At 42.3% G+C, this 22,577-nt stretch overlaps 1 protein-coding gene across 4 annotated transcripts in view; it reads left to right on the top strand.

Annotated features, from left to right (window-relative positions):
* THADA (THADA armadillo repeat containing) overlaps positions 1 to 22,577 on the top strand; it is a 629,866-nt gene that overhangs the window by 94,389 nt on the left and 512,900 nt on the right. For all 4 annotated transcript variants that reach the window (XM_077282381.1, XM_077282382.1, XM_077282380.1 and 1 more), the window contains exon 22: positions 14,761 to 14,870. In XM_077282381.1, coding sequence (XP_077138496.1) covers positions 14,761 to 14,870 — 110 coding nt within the window. The remainder of the gene's footprint in view (positions 1 to 14,760; positions 14,871 to 22,577) is intronic.

The raw sequence follows: 22,577 nt of genomic DNA, 5'->3' as shown, positions 1-22,577 counted from the left end.
CACGCGCGGCATCCCGCGGCCATTTTCCTGAAGCCGCGGCCAGCAGAGCGCCGCTTCTGCGCACGCGCGGCCAAAGGAAGATGGCCGCGCCCACCGATCACCAATGCAATAACGAACACCGCGCTATTTTAAATCCCCTGGAAGAGGATTCCGGACTTTGGGCATGCGCACACCACTACGCCACCAACGGAAAACTACGCCAAATCTGGGTGAAGACACCACGCCCATGTGACCTGACCAGCCTGATTGACAGGCGAAAACGGAGACTTTGCAAAGTTATTTCGGCAACTTAGGTGGGTAATAAACGCATAACACACACACTAATGTAACGCCCACCTCTGCCCCTATTTAACGCTATTTTTATCCCATCTTCCAAAAACGTGGTGACAGGTTCCCTTTAAAGAACAGGTAAAACCGAATACATAAAAAATGAGACACCACAGAGAACAGACAACTGGAAGGGATGGCTGGAAAATAAGTGGCTAACATAGAACAACTACCTCCCAGTACGATATCAAAGCAGATAGTAATAGCACTCAACCAGTTCCAAAATATAACTACCGATATGGTGACTGAAAAAGTGCAACAGTGCAATCAATCAGACAATAAATTAATAAATATTCACAAATGTGAGGTAGTACCAAGTGGTATACTATATATTATATATTATAAGAAGTATGTAAAAAGCATCAGTCAGCATATCGGAAAGTATATCATACATCCATTAGTACATACCAGGAGGAACTTATTTACCTAATAGATGCCACCAGCCAGGGACCCGACCACACCCAACGCGCGTTTCGCTAGGAAAGCTTCGTCCAGGGGAAGCTTTCCTAGCGAAACGCGCGTTGGGTGTGGTCGGGTCCCTGGCTGGTGGCATCTATTAGGTAAATAAGTTCCTCCTGGTGTGTAATAATGGATGTATGATATACTTTCCGATATGCTGACTGATGCTTTTTACATACTTCTTATAATATATAGTATACCACTTGGTACTACCTCACATTTGTGAATATTTATTAATTTATTGTCTGATTGATTGCACTGTTGCACTTTTTCAGTCACCATATCGGTAGTTATATTTTGGAACTGGTTGAGTGCTATTACTATCTGCTTTGATATCGTACTGGGAGGTAGTTGTTCTATGTTAGCCACTTATTTTCCAGCCATCCCTTCCAGTTGTCTGTTCTCTGTGGTGTCTCATTTTTTATGTATTCGGTTTTACCTGTTCTTTAATAAAGTTGACATTATATTATTAGTGCAGTCTAGCATCCCTTTTTGGTGTGTAGGTTCACTAAATGCTAGAACTGACCTGCCATTATGATTCTCCAGGTCATTACGAGTTCATAGACACCTAACATGACTAGGTTATTTTTTACCTAAGTGGTGAAAAAAAATTCCAAACTTGGCGCAATTTTTTTTAAAAATTTTTCTAGCAATTTTCCGATACTTGTAGCGTCTCCATTTTTCATGATCTGGGGTCGGTTGAGGGCTTATTTATTGCGTGCCGAGACGGCATTTTTAATGATACCATTTTGGTGCAGATACGTTCTTTTGATCGCCCGTTATTGCATTTTAATGCAATGTTGCGGCGACCAAAAAAGCGTAATTCTGGCGTTTCGATTTTTTTTCTCGTTACGCCGCATAGCGATCAGGTTAATGCTTTTTTTTTATTGATAGATCGGGCGATTCTGAACGCGGCGATACCAAATATGTGTAGATTTGATATTTTTTTTATTGATTTACTTTGATTGGGGCAAAAGGGGGGTGATTTAAACTTTTATGTTTTTTTTATTTTTTTCACATTTTTTTAAACTTTTTTAAAAAACGCGATTTGCCATTTAATTTCTCTGTCCTCCGATGTGATCGCACATCGGAGGACAGAGAAATAGGGTCCCCGATTGCCCCCAATAGCCCCCCAATACTCACCTATCTCCCCCGGTGCTCCTCGTGGCTCCCGATGGGCGCCGCCATCTTTTTTCCGGGGAAAAAATGGCGGGCGCACGCGCAGTACGCCCGACACCCGGAAAATCTTTGGGGTCTCGGCTGCCGGGGGTAGCCGAGACCCCAAAGAACATGATCGGGGTCGGTTTGCACTGACCCCTGTTTTGCGATCGCCGGTAATTAACTGTTTACCGGCGACCGCAAAAAAAAAAAAAAAAGCTATCTGTAATTCTCTGTCCTCTGATGTGATCGCACATCAGAGGACAGAGAAATAGGGGGATTCGGGGACCCTATAATACTCACCCGGTGTCCCTGGGTCCCCTTCCGTCTCCTCCTGCCGGCCGGCTTTTTCCTCATGGCGGGCGCATGCGCAGTGCGCCCGCCATCTGCTGCCATCTGCCGGCCGGCAGGAGAGACGAGTTGGGGCTAAAATTAGGGTTAGGGCTAGGGTTAGGGTTAGGGTTGGGGCTAAATTTAGGGTTAGGGCTAGGGTTAGGGTTAGGCTACTTTCACACTAGCGTTTTTTGGCTTCCGTCGCAATGCGTCGTTGGAGAAAAAACGCATCCTGCAAAAGTGCTTGCAGGATGCGTTTTTTCTCCATTGGCTTGCATTAGCGACGCATTGCGACGGATTGCCACATGTCGCATCCGTCGTGCGACGGATGCGTCGTGCTTTGGCGGACCGTCGGCACAAAAAAAGCTACATGTAACTTTTTTGTGCGACGTGTCCGCCATTTCCGACCGCGCATGCGCGGCCGGAACTCCGCCCCCGCACCTCACAATGGGGCAGCGGATGCTTACAACGCTACGTCGGTACGTCGGCCCGACACACTGCGATGGGCCGAGTACGACGCTAGTGTGAAAGTAGCCTTAGGCTTCTTTCACACTTGCGTCGGTACGGGGCGGTCGCAATGCGTCGGCCCAACGTACCGACGCACGTTGTGAAAATTGTGCACAACGTGGGCAGCGGATGCAGTTTTTCAACGCATCCGCTGCCCAGTCTATGTCCTGGGGAGGAGGGGGCAGAGTTACGGCCATGCATGCGCGGAAATGGCGGACGCGACGTACAAAAAAAAGGTTACATTGAACTTTTTTTGTGACGACGGGGCTAACGTTATGGTTAGGGTTGGGGCTAAAGTTAGGGTTAGGGTTGGGGCTAAAGTTAGGCTTAGAGTTGGGATTAGGGTTTGGATTAGGGTTGGGATTAGGGTTACGTTTGGGATTAGGGTTGGGATTAGGGTTACGTTTGGGATTAGGGTTGGGATTAGGGTTACGTTTGGGATTAGGGTTGGGGTTAGGGTTAGGGTTGGGATTAGGGTTGGGATTAGGGTTGGGATTAGGGTCAGGGGTGTGTTGGATTTAGGGTTTTGATTAGGGTTATGGTTAGGGTTGAGATTAGGGCTGTTTTGGGGTTAGGGTTGTGATTATCGTTAGAGTTGTGATTAGGATTATGGATCGGGTAAAGATTAGGGTTAGGGGTGTGTTGGAGTTAGGGTTGGAGTTATAATTTGGGGGTTTCCACTGTTTAGGTACATCAGGGGGTCTCCAAACACGACAGCCAATTTTGCGCTAAAAAAGTCAAATGGTTCTCCCTCCATTCTGAGCTCTGCCGTGCGCCCAAACAGTGGTTTACCCCCACATATGGGGCATCAGCGTACTCGGGATAAATTGGACAACAACTTTTGGGGTCCAATTTCTCCTGTTACCCTTGTGAAAATAAAAACTTGGGGGCTAAAAATCTTTTTTGTGGGAAAAAAAAATATTTTTTTATTTTCACTACTCTGCATTATAAACTTCTGTGAAGCACTTGAGCATTCAAAGTTCTCACCACATATCTAGATAAGTTCCTTAGGGGGTCTAGTTTCCAAAATTTGGTCACTTGTGGGGGGTTTCTACTGTTTAGGTACATCAGGGGCTCTGCAAACGCAACATAACGCCCGCAGACCATTCTATCAAAGTCTGAATTCCAAAATGGCGCTCCTTCTCTTCCGAGCTCTGCCGTGTGCCAAAACAGTGGTTTACCCCCACATATGGGGTACCAGCATACTCAGGACAAATTGGAGAACAAATATTGGCATCCAATTTCTCTTGTTACCTTTGTGAAAATAAAAACTTGGGGGCTAAAAAATCTTTTTTGTGGAAAAAAAAAATATTTTCTATTTTCACTACTCTGCATTATAAACTTCTGTGAAGCACTTGGGCATTCAAAGTTCTCACCACATATCTAGATAAGTTCCTTGGGGGGTCTATTTTCCAAAATGGGGTCACTTGTTGGGGGTTTCTACTGTTTAGGTACATTAGGGGTCTGCAAACGCAACATAACGCCCGCAGACAATTCTATCAAAGTCTGCATTCCAAAATGGCGCTCCTTCCCTTCCGAGCTCTGCCGTGCGCCCAAACAGTGGTTTACCCCCACATATGGGGTACCAGCATACTCAGGACAAATTGGACAACAACTTTTGGGGTCCAATTTCTCTTGTTACCCTTGTGAAAATAAAAACTTGGGGGCTATTATTGTTAAAAAAAAAATATTTTTTATTTTCACGACTCTGCATTATAAACTTCTGTGATGCACTTGGGCATTCAAAGTTCTCACTACACATCTAGATAAGTTCCATGGGGGGTCTAGTTTCCAAAATGGGGTCACTTTTGGGGGGTTTCTACTGTTTAGGCACATCAGGGGCTCTCCAAACGCGACATGGCGTCCGATCTCAGTTCCAGTCAATTTTGCATTGAAAAGTCAAATGGCGCTCCTTTGCTTCCGAGCTCAGCCATGCGCCCAAACAGTGGTTTACCCCCACATATGGGGTGTCGGCGTACTCAAGACAAATTGTACAACAACTTCTGGGGTCCATTTTCTTACCCTTGGTAAAATAAAAATTTGGAGGCAAAAAGATCATTTTTGTAGAAAAAATGCGATTTTTTAATTTTCACGGCTCTACGTTATAAACTTCTGTGAAGCACCTGGGGGTTTAAAGTGCTCACCACCCATCTAGATAAGTTCCTTAAGGGGTCTAGTTTCCAAAATGGTGTCACTTGTGGGGGGTTTCCACTGTTTAGGCACATCAGGGGCTCTCCAAACGCGACATCGCATCCGATATCAATTCCAGCCAATTCTGCATTGAAAAAGTCAAACGGTGCTCCTTCACTTCCAAGCTCTGCGGTGCGCCCAAACAGTGGTTTACCTCCACATATGGGGTATCGATGTACTCAGGAGAAATTGCACAACAACTTTTGTGGTCTAATTTCTCCTGTTACCCTTGTGAAAATAAGAATTTGTGGGCGAAAAAATCATTTTTGTGAAAACAAATGCGATTTTCTATTTTCACGGCTCTACGTTATAAACTTCTGTGAAGCACCTGGGGGTTTAAAGTGCTCACCACCCATCTAGATAAGTTCCTTAAGGGGTCTAGTTTCCAAAATGGTGTCACTTGTGGGGGGGTTTCCACTGTTTAGGCACATCAGGGGCTCTCCAAACGCGACATGGCGTCCGATCTCAATTCCAGCCAATTCTGCATTGAAACAGTCAAACGGTGCTCCTTCACTTCCAAGCTCTGCGGTGCGCCCAAACAGTGGTTTACCTCCACATATGGGGTATCGGCGTACTCAGGAAAAATTGCACAACAAAATTTGTGGTTAAATTTCTGTTTTTACACTTGTGAAAATTAAAAAAAAAATGGTTCTGAAGTAAAATGTTTGCAAAAAAAAGTTAAATGTTAATTTTTTTCTTCCACATTGTTTCAGTTCCTGTGAAGTACGTAAAGGGTTAATAAACTTCTTGAATGTGGTTTTGAGCAGCTTGAGGGGTGCAGTTTTTAAAATGGTGTCACACTTGGTTATTTTCTATCATATAGACCCCTCAAAATGACTTCAAAGGTGATGTGGTCCCTAAAAAAAACATGGTGTTGTAAAAATGAGAAATTGCTGGTCAACTTTTAACCCTTATAACTCCCTAACAAAAAAAAAATTGTTTCCAAAATTGTGCTGATGTAAAGTAGACATGTGGGAAATGTTATTTATTAACTATTTTTTGTGACATATCTCTCTGATTTAAGGGCATAAAAATACAAAGTTTGAAAATTGCAAAATTTTTAAATTTTTTTGCCATATTTCCATTTTTTTCATAAATAATCGCAAGTAATATCGAAGAAATGTTACCACTAACTTGAAGTACAATATGTCACGAAAAAACAATCTCAGAATCAGCGGGATCCGATAAAGCGTTCCAGAGTTATAACCTCTTAAAGTGACACTGGTCAGAATTGTAAAAATTGGCTCGGTCATTAAGTACCAAATTGGCTCTGTCACTAAGGGGTTAAACAAGCATAATAAAAATAAACCTCATGGGGCGAATGTTACGAACAGTTAAACTTGGGTAAAAAAGTCCCTTCAGAATTAGGTCTAAAGTGATGAGACCACAGCTGAGTCTCTTTACTTTTAATTTAATTTGTTTTAGTTAAGGTCATCTTGTACCGCATATTAGGAAGACATTAGTTGATGTTCCCACAGATCCCTGTTGTAAAGGTTATTATGTCTGAAAAATTTATTTTGTAAATCCATTTTTTTGTTATTTGTTTTGGACCAAAAGTAGCATTGACAGTCACAGATTTCCAGAAATGTTTATTTTAAAGCATCTTGTTGTGATCTAAGCAATGTCTGATTCGGGACAGGTTTTACAATGTTGATGCAAGAGCATTCAAGTGTTTTTGTATATCTGTATGACCTATGTGTGGAAAAAAGCAAAATAACGAAAAATTGGGTCTTGGTGGATCTCTGCGCCTTGTAATAGGAGTCACAAAACACAAGCTCTTATACTATTAACTAAGCTGGAAAATAAAACTGTGGTTCTTGGAAGACGGGGAGGTACTGTAGTACGGAGGAGTTATGTAACAACCCTGCCGGCATCACTGCATGGCCTTCCATCCCCCATCTGCCTGATACATCAACTCATTCACCCCAGGCCATGCTGTGAGTTCAGTCTGCTGCCGGCTCCATGCCGTGTGCCTCATGGCTGCTCGCTCTGTGTACACTTCCTGTCTGTGTGCATAGGGGGCGGCGCTGGCAAATCCAGATTCTTAAGGCATCCTCACCCATTGGAGGACGCCTGAGCAAACTATTTACCTCGGTATTTGGTACTGAGCTGCCAGGTCGTGTTCGGTTTCCTGTCTCTGAGGGCTGCAATATGCAGGCCTATCCATGTCCTGTTCTTGTATCCATGTCTGTTCCTGTCTGAACTCTGGTTGATGTCCTTTCCTCATGTTTCTTTGTTTGTTTTCCATTCTCACTCTGCTGTGCGTACCTCTGTGTTCTCTCTCCTGCTCTCCACTACCTGTGGCTCTGCATCTCTCTGCTCTGCTCGCCATTACCTGTGGCTCTGCATCTCTCTGCTTTACTCGCCACTACCTGTGGCTCTGCACCTCTCTGCTCTGCCCGCCACTACCTGCGGCTCCTCACTCTGCAGCCTGCACTCGGCTCTGCACTCTGTGGCTTCGCTCTGCAAGCTATGGTTTCACTCGGCTCTGCACTCTGCGACTCCACTCTGCTCTTGTGCTCTGCCCCTGATCCAGTCTGAACAGGCTCCTACCTGTTTCCATTTACCCTTCTGTCTGAACAGGTTCCTATATACTCTCCTGTTTGAACAGGTTCTTACCTGTTTCCATATACTCTTCTGTCTGAATAGGTTCCTACCTGTTTCCATGTACCTGCCAGTATTCCGTTACTTATCTGACCTGCCAGAGTTCCAGCCCTGTCTGCCAGTCCTGCCAGAGTGCCAGCCATGCCCGCCTGCCTGCCAGTGTCTCTGCCGTACCCGTCTGCCTGCCAGTGTCTCTGCCGTGCCCGTCCACCTGCCAGTGTCACAGCCGTGCCTGCCTGTGTCCTGTCCCCCGGTGGATCAGCAGCCACAGCCAGACACCACCCTGGAGTGGTACCTGGTAGCTACCTGCCGCACAAGTCTGACCTCACCATCAGAGGCTCCAGCGAACACCTAGGAAGCTACGTAGTTACACCCCTTCCGGGGAGGGTAGTCTCGTCAGTGGTCCAGTGGGGCCACACCCCCGGACGCCCACGCCAACCAGTCTGGGCACGAGCGTTACAAGTTAAAACAAATTCTCTAAATTTTAAGCCAGAACGATAAGTTTCTTTGAAGGACACAGGTTGTCCTATGGAAGGTCATTGCCGGTCATCTTTGCTGTAATGGTGGCGTGCTAGGGGTTGGAGAAGCTAAGTCTGGAGCTGATAGCCACACCAGTTTTCTTGGCAAAGCAAGGCCTTTAAAGGGGTGGTCTGATACGAAAAAAAAAAAGCATCCTGTTGGGTTTAACACCCCAAAAAACGTTCTTAACATACTTTATCATATCTGCACCATTTGTCTTATTTAAGACCCCCATTCCTAGAACCGAAACCTCTGATTCTGGCGTGCGTGTTTAAATGAGGAGGGATCTGTTGCGGGAAAGTTGTGCCACCTCCATAAACATTAGATTGTCAACCATTCCCTCCAAAATCCACATGTTGACAACTTTTAAAGCTTGCCATACTCAGTAGATGGCTGTTGGCCAAAAGGTTGTTCGACCGACGGCTATCCTAGCTGACTTCCCCGAACACGGGAGTGCTCTGTCGCCCAAGTGCTTCTGTGTTCTCTGAGAAAGCTGCTGCTCATCTTCAGGAGAACAATGCGATCAGCAATTCAAAATTGGACATGCCTGATCAACATCTCTCCCGGTCATCAGTCAGCCGACGTCCCCACACGCATTAAATCTTTCGTCACACCAGTAGATATTGGAAGCGTTAGCCAACATAAGTCTAATGTGTATGGCCAGTCTCATGATTAGCCATGTTTGGCATCTATATTCTCAAAATCTGACCTTTGGACTCCCCTTACTAAACTACTAGAGTTTATCCTTATCAGCACGGCTTGCAGTCATTTGCCTTCATATAAAAAGTCATATGACTATATAAAAATATAAAATATGTCCTTCTCACAGAATCCGCGCCACTTTTGTCCACGGCATGCAGGGTATTGCAGTACAAGTGGATGGGACTGACCATGGACAAAATTGGTGGCTTTGTCTTTTGGAAAACAAAGCAAACCGATCTCCTTATCTTATATCTCCTTATCTTATACAACTTTATTATTTCTTTTAATTTTGAAAAAATATATATTTCTGATTGATCTTGTGTAGGTTCATACATATTTTGGCACTCTGAATAACTCTGTGTCTTTAGCCAGCAGTTTTTGCTGGGTACTACCAAGTCCTGGGGCGTACCAGGACTGCCCATAGATTTTTATCAAGATGAGATAAGGTGAACTCTTCTTTAGCTTTCCATGTCTTGTCTTTTCCATCTTCTTTTTCCGATGATTTACAATCTCTTTGGGTTTTCTTATCAAGCTTGCGATCATGAATGAACGAGGAATGCTGAAATCTTACGTCTTTTAAAAGCCTGACATTGCACAGATACCTATTTTATCAGCTGTAACCAGACGAATGTGGTTTTATTTTTGCAAACTTGGATTTTTTTTTTTCCTTTGCTTATGTAAAAATGATAAAAAAAAGTTACGTATGTGAAAGTCTTGTAAATGGATGTGAGAAGAGAAAAACTTTCTATTTCACAGGTTCATAGCTGAACAAGGCGTATGAAGGACCTTCTAAAGTTTCATATGTTACCAGTTGTATAATAAACCAAGTGCTCTTTGTAATTCTCCGCTTGTTAAGCATTCAGTCCAATGCGGTGCATATGGCTGCACATTGACGTACTTGTATATGTGCCCTTTCTTTTCAGAATAAAGAGGAAAGTTGAAATTAAGTTGGCTTTTTTTCAGATAACAAGAATCCTGCATCAAGTACAAAGACAACTCAAAACATTGCATAAATTACGTAAGCCATAAAAGTACTAAACTATTAGCTCGTAATAAAAAAAAAAAAAAGAAAAAGCGCGGTCTAGCAGAATATGGTAAAGGAAATACCCACTACTTTTAAAAAAATTATCAATAGGCCTTGGGTGTTAAAGATAAAAAAAATTCTTACCTACAGGACTGACTATGGTTCTTTATTCTGTTGTAGTCTGGACTCATGACTTGATCTTCCAGCAAGGGGGCATCGTGTGATGGCTGCCGCCAATCAGCAACCACTGATCAACTGCAGCCTTGACTTATCAACCAAGAGGAAGAAAGAAAGCTAGAAGAATAAAGGAGTGGTGCTGGTTCTTTAGGCGGATATGTTCTGGAGGGGGTTTTCTTTACATTTTTGAAGCACAATGGCCCCGTTGATACATTTTTAAAAACGTCTTTACTCCTTCAATTGTCCATGTTAATTGTAGGAGGTTGCAAAGAGGGTTTCTGGTATAGAAGATAGTCCTTAGCCTAAAACATAAAGGGGCCAATTGATCAAAAGGTTTACCCTAGATTTCTGGATTAAAACACTTAGAAAAATCACAAAATATTTGCAAACCTGAATTGCTCGCTAAAGGCTTGAACATTGTGCCATCGGGTAGTTGTGATCCCTTTTGGACAGTCATTGACTTGAATACATTTTCTAGCCTATTAAAAGTTTAGACATTGTCTAGTTAATGTTGGTGATGTTGACTGCATCTGTGCATAATACAAGTAACAGCTCGCTCACACGGGCGTATACATCATATGAGTGCTATCTGATGTTTTATCGGATGACACTGGGACCAATGTTATTATATGGAGCACTGCAGATCCGCATGTTTGTTTCTCATGTCAATTTGGCATAAGAAAAATATTGCATCATGCTGCAAGGGGATCCTCTAATCGGATGACATTCACCCATACAAGTCTATGGGCTTGGGTAAAACATCGGACTGCATTCGAATCTCATACGAGTGCAGTCCGATTTCACCAAACTTAGACAATGGAGAAGATGGAAAAATTATGTTCTCCGTCTTCTCCACACCTGTGTTCTGATTGATGTTCTCCGTCTTCTCCACACCTGTGTTCTGATTTTCTCATGTGAGAGTATCCGATCCCACTAAGCTGACAGCCTGCTCAAACTTGGAGTAGAATGTCATTAACATAATAGATCCGATTCTTTTGCAGAGAGAATATATGATCATATGATCGCGGCCTAAGGATAAGTTCAATGTCAATGGCATTTCATGGTCTAGCCTTCCAGGAACAAGTCCCATTACAAATTTTGAAAGATCTACACTGTAATCAAAGTTTCATGGTTTTAAGGATGAAAGAAGACACAAGTCAACATGTTATAGCCTCAAAGTGAACCCAGCACTCAACTTAAGTATATATTGCAGCAAGGTTTATTGTAGTATTAACAATAAAATGTTTCGGTCCGTGGTGACCTTATCTACGGTCAACTTCTGCTATTGAACATTATGTAACTGATGAAGGTCACCACGGACCGAAACGTTTTATTGTTCATACTACAATAAACCTTGCTGCAATATATACTTAAGTTGAGTGCTGGGTTCACTATCTTGCATCTATATGGTTTGGGGAACCTAAGCCTAGCGCCTCCCTTTATTTCGTAGTTGTACTCACGCTGTCTTTTCTAAACATGTTATAGCCTAACATAGTGATCCAGATGAAGGCAAAAAAAACATATGAAGACAAATACCAATTGCGACACATTAGGGAAAAATCTTCTTCCTGGCCACAGATATGGCAATAAGACTAGTTCCCTAGGCTAATGACCCATCTCCAGAATCTAGTATCCATAACCTGTAGAATTTAAAAATGTTCAAGAAAGGCATTGATGTCTACATTGATTTTGTTTAGTGAATTCACCATTTTTGCATAGTTTCATATCCTCACCTCTCATACAGTAAAGAATCGCCACAATATGTGATGATTAATCATTCTTTCCTCTCGAAACAGAGGATGCTCCTTTGTTGTCATTGCAGGTCAAGGTGTAAAAAGGTCATTAGAAAGATCTATGTACCGTTCCTTCATATATTTGTACATTGCAATAAGATCACCTCCAAGTCTTAGTTTTTCCCAACTGAGTAACCCCATGTTTGATATCCTTAATATTGCAGTTCACCCATTCCCTTAATAACCTTGGTCACTCCACCCGCTCTAGTTTAACTATGTCCTCATCAGACACTTAAGCCCAAAATTGTACCTGTTATTCTAAGTGTGGCCTCACTAGTGACTTGTAGTGATGAGCGAGTATACTCGTTCCTTGGGTTTTCCCGAGCACGCTCGGGTGATCTCTGAGTATTTATGACTGCTCGGAGATTTAGTTTTCATCGCTGCAGCTGAATGATTTACAGCTACTAGCCAGCCTGAGTACATGTGGGGGTTGCCTGGTTGCTAGGGAATCCCCACATGTAATCAAGCTCGCGAGTAGCTGTAAATCATTCAGCTGCTGTGATGAAAACTAAATCTCCCAGCAGTCATAAATACTCTGAGACCACCCGAGTGTGCTCGGGAAAACCTGAGCAATGAGTACACTCGCTCATCACTAGTGACTTGTATATAGGCAAAACTATGTTCTTGTCATCAGCATTTATGCCTATATTAGTGCTTCTTATGATTGTATTTGTCTTGGATGTGCTAGTGGATAGCAAATTCAAAGACTTTTCAGTGACCGTTTTACCGAGTGTTTTACTGTATAATACATGATTTTACTTTTTGTCTCCTTGACTTAAGTGCATGACCTTAAATTTACCTTTTGTATATTAAAGTTCAATTGACCATTATCAGCCCAAGCTTCGAGCTTCCCCAAATTCTCTGTTAATTACTTTGCAGAGTTTATCATCTGCAATAATTGAAAATCTTCCCTGTATGTCCTTTACAAAGTCAATAATTAATAAATTAAAGAGGGCCCAATACTAACCCCAGTCGTACCCCACTGTTAACTGTGACCCAATCAGTATGTTCCTTAAATGACCACCCTCTTTTTCTTATCACTTTAGCCAATTGTTAACCCATACTGTTTGAAAATCCACTTCCTATGAGAATCTGCACGTATAGCCTTTAAAGTATGGCTAAGGTGACAGCTATCATTCAAAATTGTGTTGCTTGATAACTGTTTCGATGGAGACTAGTGACAATTTTTTTGTAATATTAAATTACATTTTGAATTACGGTAATATAAAAAAACCTGATTTTATCCTTGTTCGTAATTCCTGTGAATTTGAGATTGAGTCGCTTGTTAAAGGCTGGAGTTTTGTGCCATCAGTTAATTTTGATCTGTTCCGGACACTCTTAGACTGAAAATTTTCTAGGCTATTTCCACTTAAGACATTTTATACTCAGTGACAATGATATGACTGTATCTGCGCAGAATGCATGTAATGCTAGCACTGAGAATGTGTTAGTGTTAACACTTTTCACGGTGTAGGCTTCTAGGAACAAGTGTTATTACTAATTCTGGGAGATCTACGCCGTGACCAAAGTGATATAGCAGAATGGGAGAAAACTATTTTTCCACCTAAATTAACCAATTCTTCTTTTTACCCCATTAACCCAAGAGTTCCAGATTTGGACAATTTTATACAGTTGGTGGAATAGGATTTGAAATAATAATAATAAAAGCCTGCAAGATGTGATTCTAGTTTTTGGCCATTTATCCAAAGACTGAGTCCTAGCCTGTTGTTATTAGTTGTAGAGGAGATAGAAAATAGTTTTTAGGAACCTTTTGGAAGCCCATGAGAAATGGGTATGATGAGGTATTGTGGTACCAAAAAGTCAGCTTACTTTTGGGTAAAAAAACAAACAAACCCATGGCTCACCGCTCATTTAATCGGTGTGATTGCCTTCCCTTTATACGTCTTCGTAGACTGCTGTCCATAACCGCCTCTACCATTGTCCACTGTTTTGAAAATAATTTGAATTTTTATTCATTTGCCAGATGGCTTTAAACTTAGTTTTTTTTTATTTGTTAATTTTTCTTCACACTTGTGAAAGGGACAAAGGTAGAGATGCGGTTGTGTAATAGTTTCAAATCCTGTTTAACCAAATGTTGAAAATTGTCGAAATCTGGAACTCTTAACTTGATGGGATAAAAAGATGGTTTACTCAAATTTGTTGTAAAAACAATATTCTCACCTTCTACAATATCAGTTTGTTCATGGTGTCGATCTTCCAGAATTTGTCATGAGACTTGTTCCTGCAAGTCTAAAGTGTGAAAAGCATTAAACTCCTTTTCTGCTCTAGAATTAGTTGTATTTCGCACAGATAGTCATATCAGTGTCTTATTAACTGGCAATGACCTAGGAAATCAAAATTGTCCGGAACTAATCAGAATTCCTTGATGGCACAAAGTTCAAGCTTTAGCTAGCGACTCAATTAATCTCAAATTCATAGAAATTACTAGTAAGGATCAGCTCGTTTTTTTTGGATATAAGTTTAAAAGGTAATTCAGCAATAAAGTTAGTTGTCGCTAGTCTCCATTGGAAACCGTCAGCAGACAACGCTATTATGACGCCAGTAGCTGTCAGTTTAGTTAGCGGAACTCTGAAAGAGGTCTTTCTTGAAGAATCGAAAAAGTTAGATGTTACAATATGTCACCAACTTTTTCATTCCATGCCTTGGAAGACTTGGTAAAAATCATGGAGCTCATGCAAAATACTAGATGTAGTAGTTTTTGATGTGGGGTGTACTAATTTATGCATCAACTAATTTGAGTTTATGGGTTTAAAAAAAGTGTTCTATGAAACTTCAGTCTTGCAAAATTTTGGAAATTGTTCTTGTGTTCAGTTAGATATTGGAATTCAGGTAATTGAAGTTTTTCATTCAATATTTATGTATGTGTTTCTCAATATCGATCAATCTGTTGTAATGTTAAACCTCTGTGCGATATATTCATGTTTTTCATCTTTTTACTCATTGCAGGTCATTGAAATGGGCGACTATTTCAAGCATCACCTCTTGCAGTCCAGACATAGAGGGGCGTTTGAGCTCGCTTATGTCGGCTTTGTAAAACTCACAGAAATGCTCATCGGGTAAGTAACAATTATTCCTGCTACATACGGTAAGAAAGTAAGTAAAGCATCTGTCACATGTAATAACCCCGAGCTGGTGCGTTACGCTAGGATATTGTGCAGCTGGGTTAGGTTATAAGTAAAGGTATCTGAGTAGTCATGGTCTGTAGGAGGTATATTATGTTATTATGTCTGAATCTGAACAGTTTGGCGTCTTTGCATTTGACAAAAAGAGAAACTTTCCAGCCTAATTCTTTCTGTATTGTTAATGTATTATAGCTAAAACTTTGAGGAATCCACTGTATATGTGTGTGATATAGAATAAATGTGACATTTGCAAAGTTAAATCTTCAACGAGACCAGTAAATATTTCCTTATGTTTCGTACGCCGGTCTTAATGAATTTGCCCCATCTCATTCTTACACTATTATTATTATTATTATACATTTATATAGCACCATTTATTCCATGGCGCTTTACATGTGAAAAGGGGGTAAATATAGACAAGTACAATAAACATGAGCAAAAACAAGGCACTAACAGGTACAGAAGGAGAGAGGACCCTGCCCGTGAGGGCGCTCAGTCTACAGGTGATGGGTGAGAATACACTAGGAGAGGGTAGAGCTGGTTGTGTGGCGGTTCAGTGAATTGAGGATCGCAGCAGGCATTAGGCATGTCGGAAGCGGTGGGTCTTCTGGTTCTTTTTGAAGGATTCCGTGGTAGGTGACAGTCTGATGTGTTGGGGTAGAGAGTTCCAGAGTATGGGGGAAGCACGGGAGAAGTCTTGTATGCAGTTGAGGGAAGTAGAGAAGGAGATCTTGTGAGGATCGAAGGTTGCGTGTAGGTAAGTACCGGGAGACCATATCACAGATGTATGGAGGAGAAAGGTTGTGGATGGCTTTGTATGTCATAGTAAGGGTTTTGAACTGGATACTCTGGATGATAGGAAGCCAGTGAAGGGCTTGGCATAGGGGAGAGGCTGGGGAATAGCGGGGAGATGATACTGCATACCGTGGGATTCTATAAGCTGTCCAGGCCGAAGGTGTAGATGGAGAAGAGTAGGGGTCCTAGAACTGAGCATTGAGGAAACACCAACAGACAAGGGGCGAGGTGAGGAGGTGGTGTGGGAGAAGGAGACGCTGAATGTTCGGTCTGTTAGATATGACGAGATCCAAGATGGGGCCAAGTCTGTGATGCCAAGAAATGAGAGAATCTGTAGCAGGAGGGACTGGTCCACAGTGTCAAAGGCAGAAGACAGGTCAAGGAGAAGGAGGACAGAGTAGTGTCGCTTGCTTTTGGCGGTTAGTAGGTCATTGGTGACTTTGGTTATGGCAGTTTTAGTTGAGTGATGCATTCGGAAGCCAGATTGTAACCGGTCTTAAGTCAGAGACTGGAGTAACATTTCTGGCGTAAGGAATGCTGCCACTTTCCATGAATTTGCTGGCAGAGCGTACTCGTGCTCCTTCTTGCCCCGGCTCTTCCACAGCACTGCCCATTTTGACGGAGCCACTTGAAACTGTTGTAAGAACACCGTGTATGAAGGGACATATGTGTCACTGCGTATACTACAGTCAGTGATGCAGATTGATTTTTTTTTGCCTCCAGCACGCTAAGTGCTGAGAGGGTTAATGTTAAAGTTACAATGGGCTGGTTTTATGTGAGCACCCATAGAGTGGGAGGGTGCTCACTGTATCCACTCTTGCAGAGCCGACACCGGCATGTGTACTAGCAGGACCTGCGGTGATGTCACGATCATGTGATCATCACAAGGTCCTGGTAAAATACCTGGACATGAGAGACAATTTGTGTGGTGTGTTTGGAGAGGGAACACTCCCACATGGCTCCAGGAGGAGTGGAGGACATTGCCAGGTGTCTGCAGGTGGAACCTGGAGAGAAAAGGACTCTGTTGCACTTTGTTTTGTTTTTCGGTTAAGCCAGGAAGGCTCTGCTTCTGTTTTCCTGTGTCTATCTGAAGAAGCGGATAAGTGTGTCAACCTCTCACAACACCAAAACTTGTAAAAAAAAATTTCAAAACTCCTCGTTGCTACAAGATTTATCAAAAATTCTAAGTGGTTTACACGTTTTCAGGTGTAAACATTTTGATGTACCTTTCCTTATTTATTTATTTATTTATTTTTTGTTTTAACTTATTCTTCAAAAAAAAAGCATGGTAGGCCACATATTCCTATACAGTGAAATATAAGTTATGCTAAATGTAAACTGGCCCAACATGTTCCAAAAAGATACATACTCGGTGCGTGGGAGCCTACAAACCTGTTCAACATACCCAGGAAGTAGGCAGCACGGTGGCTCAGTAGTTAGCACTGTAGCCTTGCAGCACTGGGGTTCTGGGTTCAGATCCCCAGAAGGACAACCTCTGGAAGGATGTTGTATGTTCTCCCATTGTTTGTGTGGGTTTCCTCTGGGTTCTCTGCTATTTTATTTTCCCCACACTTCATAGACATACTGATAGGGAATTTAGATTGTGATCCCCAATGGGGACTGTGATGATGGAAATCAATGGTGCTATATAAGCAAGTGGATAAATAAACACCGCAAAACATACGTACCAGTATGAAAACCACCCCAGTAGCACCTTAGGCAGCTATTATTTGTAGTTATCTGTGGCAGAGAGACTTCAGCTGCACATCGCCCTCCTCCCTCTGAAGTGTTGGTTGTTATATTTTCTATGGTGGCTGAAAAGCTTTCTGAATATTTGTACTTCTGAATAATTTGGACTAAAGGCACCTTTTTTTAAAATAGTTTACATTATAATGCAAATTTATATTGTATTTTATCCCTCAGTAATCCAAAAACAGGTCTCTGGATCTCAGAATCCACTGAGACCCATTCTTGTGGTTTCAAGATCACTGAGGGTCCTGGCGATTGGACCCCCAGCATTGGATGAGTGATCTCCAATTCTATCAGTAGGTGATGTGTGATTTTGGGGGATGGCCTTTTAATTAGTTTTGATTGGATCTACAGTTGCCAGTAAACATATGAATAAAAAGGGAAGGCACAAAAATGTCTCTTCCCTACCAGATGCGGAGAAGTTGAGGGAGTGTCTTTTGAAGAAGGGTTGTCTTTTAACATCCCGTGGTGCAAATTGTTTCTTCAGAGAGGAAGAGGACTAGAACTTGAGGTTTAGACTTCTAATCCTCTTCCTCTCTGAAAAAACAATTTGCATATTTCTCAGAGGAGCATTACAGCTTGATGTCTCCTCATCTCGACATGCTTAACATGTCACTCTCCCCACAGAGAAACGATACTTCTTGGATCAACTTCAAACCGCACATCCAAGCTCTCGCCACTTCCTGTCGCCTCCAGCTCAAAAATATCTCCAGAATCCGTCCTTTCCTCAACCGTTAATGTACTAAAATGCTTGTGCATGCCCTCATCATCTCCCGCCTTGATTACTGCAACATCCTTTTCTGCGGCCTCCCTGCTAACACCCTTGCACCTCTCCGGTCCATCCTTAACTCTGCTGCCAGACTAATTCATCTCTCCCCTCGCTACTCCTCCGCTTCCCCCTCTGCCAATCTCTTCACTGGCTCCCATTCCCTCAGCGTATCCAGTTCAAATTACTAATACTGACCTACAAAGCCATCCATAACCTGTCTCCTCCATATATCTCTGAGCTAATCTCACGATATCTTCCCTCACGTAATCTCCGGTCCTCCCAAGACCTCCTTCTCTCCTCCACACTTATTCGTTCCTCATCCAACCGCCTCCAAAACGTCTCCCGAATATCCCCCATCCTCTGGAATTCTTTGCCCCAACTCGTCCGACTATCAACCACATTCGGATCCTTCAGATGGAACCTGAAAACCTACCTCTTCAGGAAAGCCTACAGCCTGCACTGACCCCGCTGCCTACAACCCCCAACCTATTGTCTCCTTCCCCACCATCCTGTAGAATGTAATCCCGCAAGGGCAGGGTCGTCACCCCTCTGTATCACTGTCATTGTTAGTTTGTTTACTGTAAGTGATATCTGTAACTTGTATGTAACCCCTTCTCATGCACCATGGAATCAATGTTGCTATATAAATTAATAATAACAATATTAATAACATCCCGTGGTTAAATAGTTAAATCGATGAACCTGGGAGTCAGTGTTAGGTATAATAAGCCCCTTAGAAATATGCTTTTCTGACCACGTAACCTCTTCGTAGCTATGAATGAAGGTCAGAGATGGGCAACGTGAACAGTTCATAATGTATCAAAGACCTGAATTATTTGAGGTATGAGGGCAGAACATGACACCAAGGAAATGTTAATGAAAGAGAGTATTCAATGGCTTCTCTAAAGTCTCCCAGACAAGCCCATTCATATAATAATGTACTGACAGATCGAGCACAACTCTATCAGTTTACAGTCTGATAATCACATATAATACAGACCAAGAGACCACCTGACCAAGTCTACTACCGCGCGAGACGTCTTTCCGGACTATGGTTGGATGGACAAATATACTGCTGCGGGTTAGGGTTTTATATTGGGGATCTGTAAACATTTTGAGAAAAAAATGTAAAACATATAATGCATGCTCTAAGTATACCGTCCTACATGAAAACATGAGATCCTTAAAAAAGTGACCCTACGTGTATCAAAACTGCACCGTACTTGTAAAGTTAGGCCTTGTTCACATTGTCCTTTGCTTCTACCAGAACTTTACATCGCTGGAAACACTCGATGTATTGTCTTTGAAGGGGAAATTGCAGAAGATTACAATTCCTCTATAGTAAAATGAGTTGTGAATATTGTTGGCTAAATTAATAAGAAATTTCTGTGACTAATGACTTGCAAAAAGGGACAAACATCTATGCCTACCTTATTTACATGGAGAGACCAGGAGCTGGCATTAACTGTGCCTACACCACTTACAGGGAGAAACATGAAGACTTTTTAGTATTTCTTACTGTATTATTTGGAGAGCATTACTATTATTGTATTGTTACTGATCTGTGACCACATCGCTTACGTGGAGGAACCAGTAGTCAGCGCTGTCTGTGCATACGTAATCACATAATTTCCAGTGAAAGACTGGGAGGCAGTACTGCTTGTGTCCAAGTCACTCACAGGGACGAGGAGGAAGACAGTACTATCTATCTATATGCCGATGACACTCAGATCTACCTCTCTGGCCCAGATGTCACCTCTCTGATCTCCAGAATCCCAGAGTGTCTATCACCCATATCCTCCTTTTTCTCCGCTCGCTTTCTCAAGCTCAATATGGACAAATCGAAACTAATTATCTTTCCTCCATCTCGCATATCTTCCCTACCTGATCTATCTATCAAAATAATCGAAATCACACTTTCCCCTGTCCCCAAAATCTGCTGCCTCGGAGTAACCCTTGACTCTGCCCTGTCCTTCAAACCGCACATCCAAGCTCTCGCCACCTCCTGTTGCCTCCAGCTCAAAAATATTTCCAGAATCCGTCCTTTCCTCAACCCACACTCTACCAAAATGCTCGTGCATGCCCTAATCATCTCCCGCCTCGACTACTGCAACATCCTCCTCTGTGGCCTACCTTCTAACACTCTCGCACCCCTCCAGTCCATCCTTAACTCTGCTGCCCGACTAATTAATCTCTCTCCTCGCTACACTCCTGCTTCCCCTCTTTGCAAATCCCTTCACTGGCTCCCAATTTCTCAGCGTATCCAGTTTAAATTACTAACACTGACCTACAAAGCCATCCATAATCTTTCTCCTCCTTATATTTCCACACTAATCTCTCAATATCTTCCCTCACGTAATCTCCGGTCCTCCCAAGACCTCCTCCTCTCCTCCACACTTATTCGCTCCTCACCCGATCGCATCCAAGACTTCTCCCGAATATCCCCATCTTCTGGAATTCTGTGCCCCAACACATCCGGTTATCCACCACATTTGGATCCTTCAAAAGAAACCTGAAAACCCACCTCTTCAAAGAAGCTTACAGCCTGTAAAGACCACACGGCCACCTCAACACTATTGGAGCTACTGCAACCCTCGACCTACTGTCTCATTCCCCATAATCCTGTAGAATGTAAGCCTGCAAGGGCAGGGTCCTCTTCCCTCTGTACCAGTTTGTCGTTGTTAGTTTTGTCTACTGTAAGTGATATTTGTATTTTGATGTAACCCCTTCTCATGTACAGCACCATGGAATTAATGGTGCTATATAAATAAATAATAATAATAATAATAATAATAATAATATCTGAGTCTACATCATTTAAAGGAAGAGATAAGAAAATATTCATATCTGTGATCACATCACTTTCATGGAGCAACCAGGAAGCACTACTATCTGTGCCTAAATCATCACATCATTTACAGTGAAAAACAGTGCTATCTGTGTCTGCAACATATAAAAGAAGAGACAGGAAAAGATTTATATATGTGTTCACGTCTCTTACATGTAGGAACCAGGAAGCAGTACTATCTGTGCCTAAATCATCACTTAATTTACTGTGGAAGACAGTACTATCTGTTTCTACAACATTTAAAGGAAGAGACAGTAAAAGATGTATATCTGTGCTCACATCTCTTACATTGAGGGACCAGGAAGCAGTACTATCTGTGCCTAAATCATCACATCATTTACAGTGAAAGACAGGAAGACGGTACTATCTGTGTCTGCAATATTTAAAGGAAGAGACAGAAAAAGATTTAACTCTGTGCTCACATCACCTACATGGAGGAACCAGGAAGCAGTACTATCTGTGCCTACATCATCACATCATTTACAGTGATTTACAGGGAGGCAATAATATCTGTGTCAGCATCCGCTACCGGTTTAGACACACAAACGGGACTCTATATACCTACGCCATTTATAGCGAGATGTAGGGGTGCAGGATCTTTTGTACGTACTTCATTCATTGAACAAGGTGGGACGTAGTACTTTCTGTGCCCGGATCTTTTTGTGACTCGACTGGTTTCTCCTACTTAGCTAGGTCACTGCAGCATTACACTGAAATGTTAGTGCCCACGCTTATTTTAATTGCATTTTTAAAATTTTTTTTTTTTAACACCAGCTTCAAAATATGTAGCTAGCGGCTGCAGCACCTATAGATTAAGTGATGATAATAAAGGGCAGATTTTTTTCATATAGGCAAGTAACACGCGAGTCAATGATTCAGGAATAATGATTTTTTTTCCTATTAAATCAGCATTGGATCATATCTCATTTCCTGACCGTCAGTAAGTGCCAGAAACAAAAGTTCTTCCAGTCTGGAAACTAAACAAACAATTCTGAATTGTGAAAGCGATGGCGAGCGCTGCGGACGTCGGTGACGGCTGTAAACATTCACATGTAAAGCTATTGTGCCGTGTATAAATAAGATGGGGGTATTTAGGCATAATGTGCATTGAATGAGAAATTCTCAAGAAAAGTCCCTGGCGGGATTCCTGGCGGGGATGTTTTTTTGTAATGTAATTGTGTGCTGCTGCTGACAGCTGCTTGAGACATTGAGGCGCACACTGCCAAGTACTGCAAGCTATTACTAGCCGTGGAGCGCTCGTATAGATCACTCAAAGATATGCATGGGGCCACTGCACTTTGCAAAATGTGCCTATTTCCTTTCACTAACTCTTTTTGCTAATCCTTTTGCTTGTATCCGTCTTATATGCTCTTTATATTAAAAATAGGCAAGAAGGTCTAGAGACAGTAACAGGACTAGGAATTAAAACATTTAATTTGCCGAATTTATACACAAACCCGTACATGAAGAAACTCTGACT

The sequence above is a fragment of the Ranitomeya variabilis genome, chromosome 2, assembly GCF_051348905.1.
Source record: "Ranitomeya variabilis isolate aRanVar5 chromosome 2, aRanVar5.hap1, whole genome shotgun sequence".
In the NCBI taxonomy this organism is placed as follows: domain Eukaryota; kingdom Metazoa; phylum Chordata; class Amphibia; order Anura; family Dendrobatidae; genus Ranitomeya; species Ranitomeya variabilis.
Note: the sequence above shows the minus strand (reverse complement) of the source record. Positions and strands in the feature narration are given on the sequence as shown.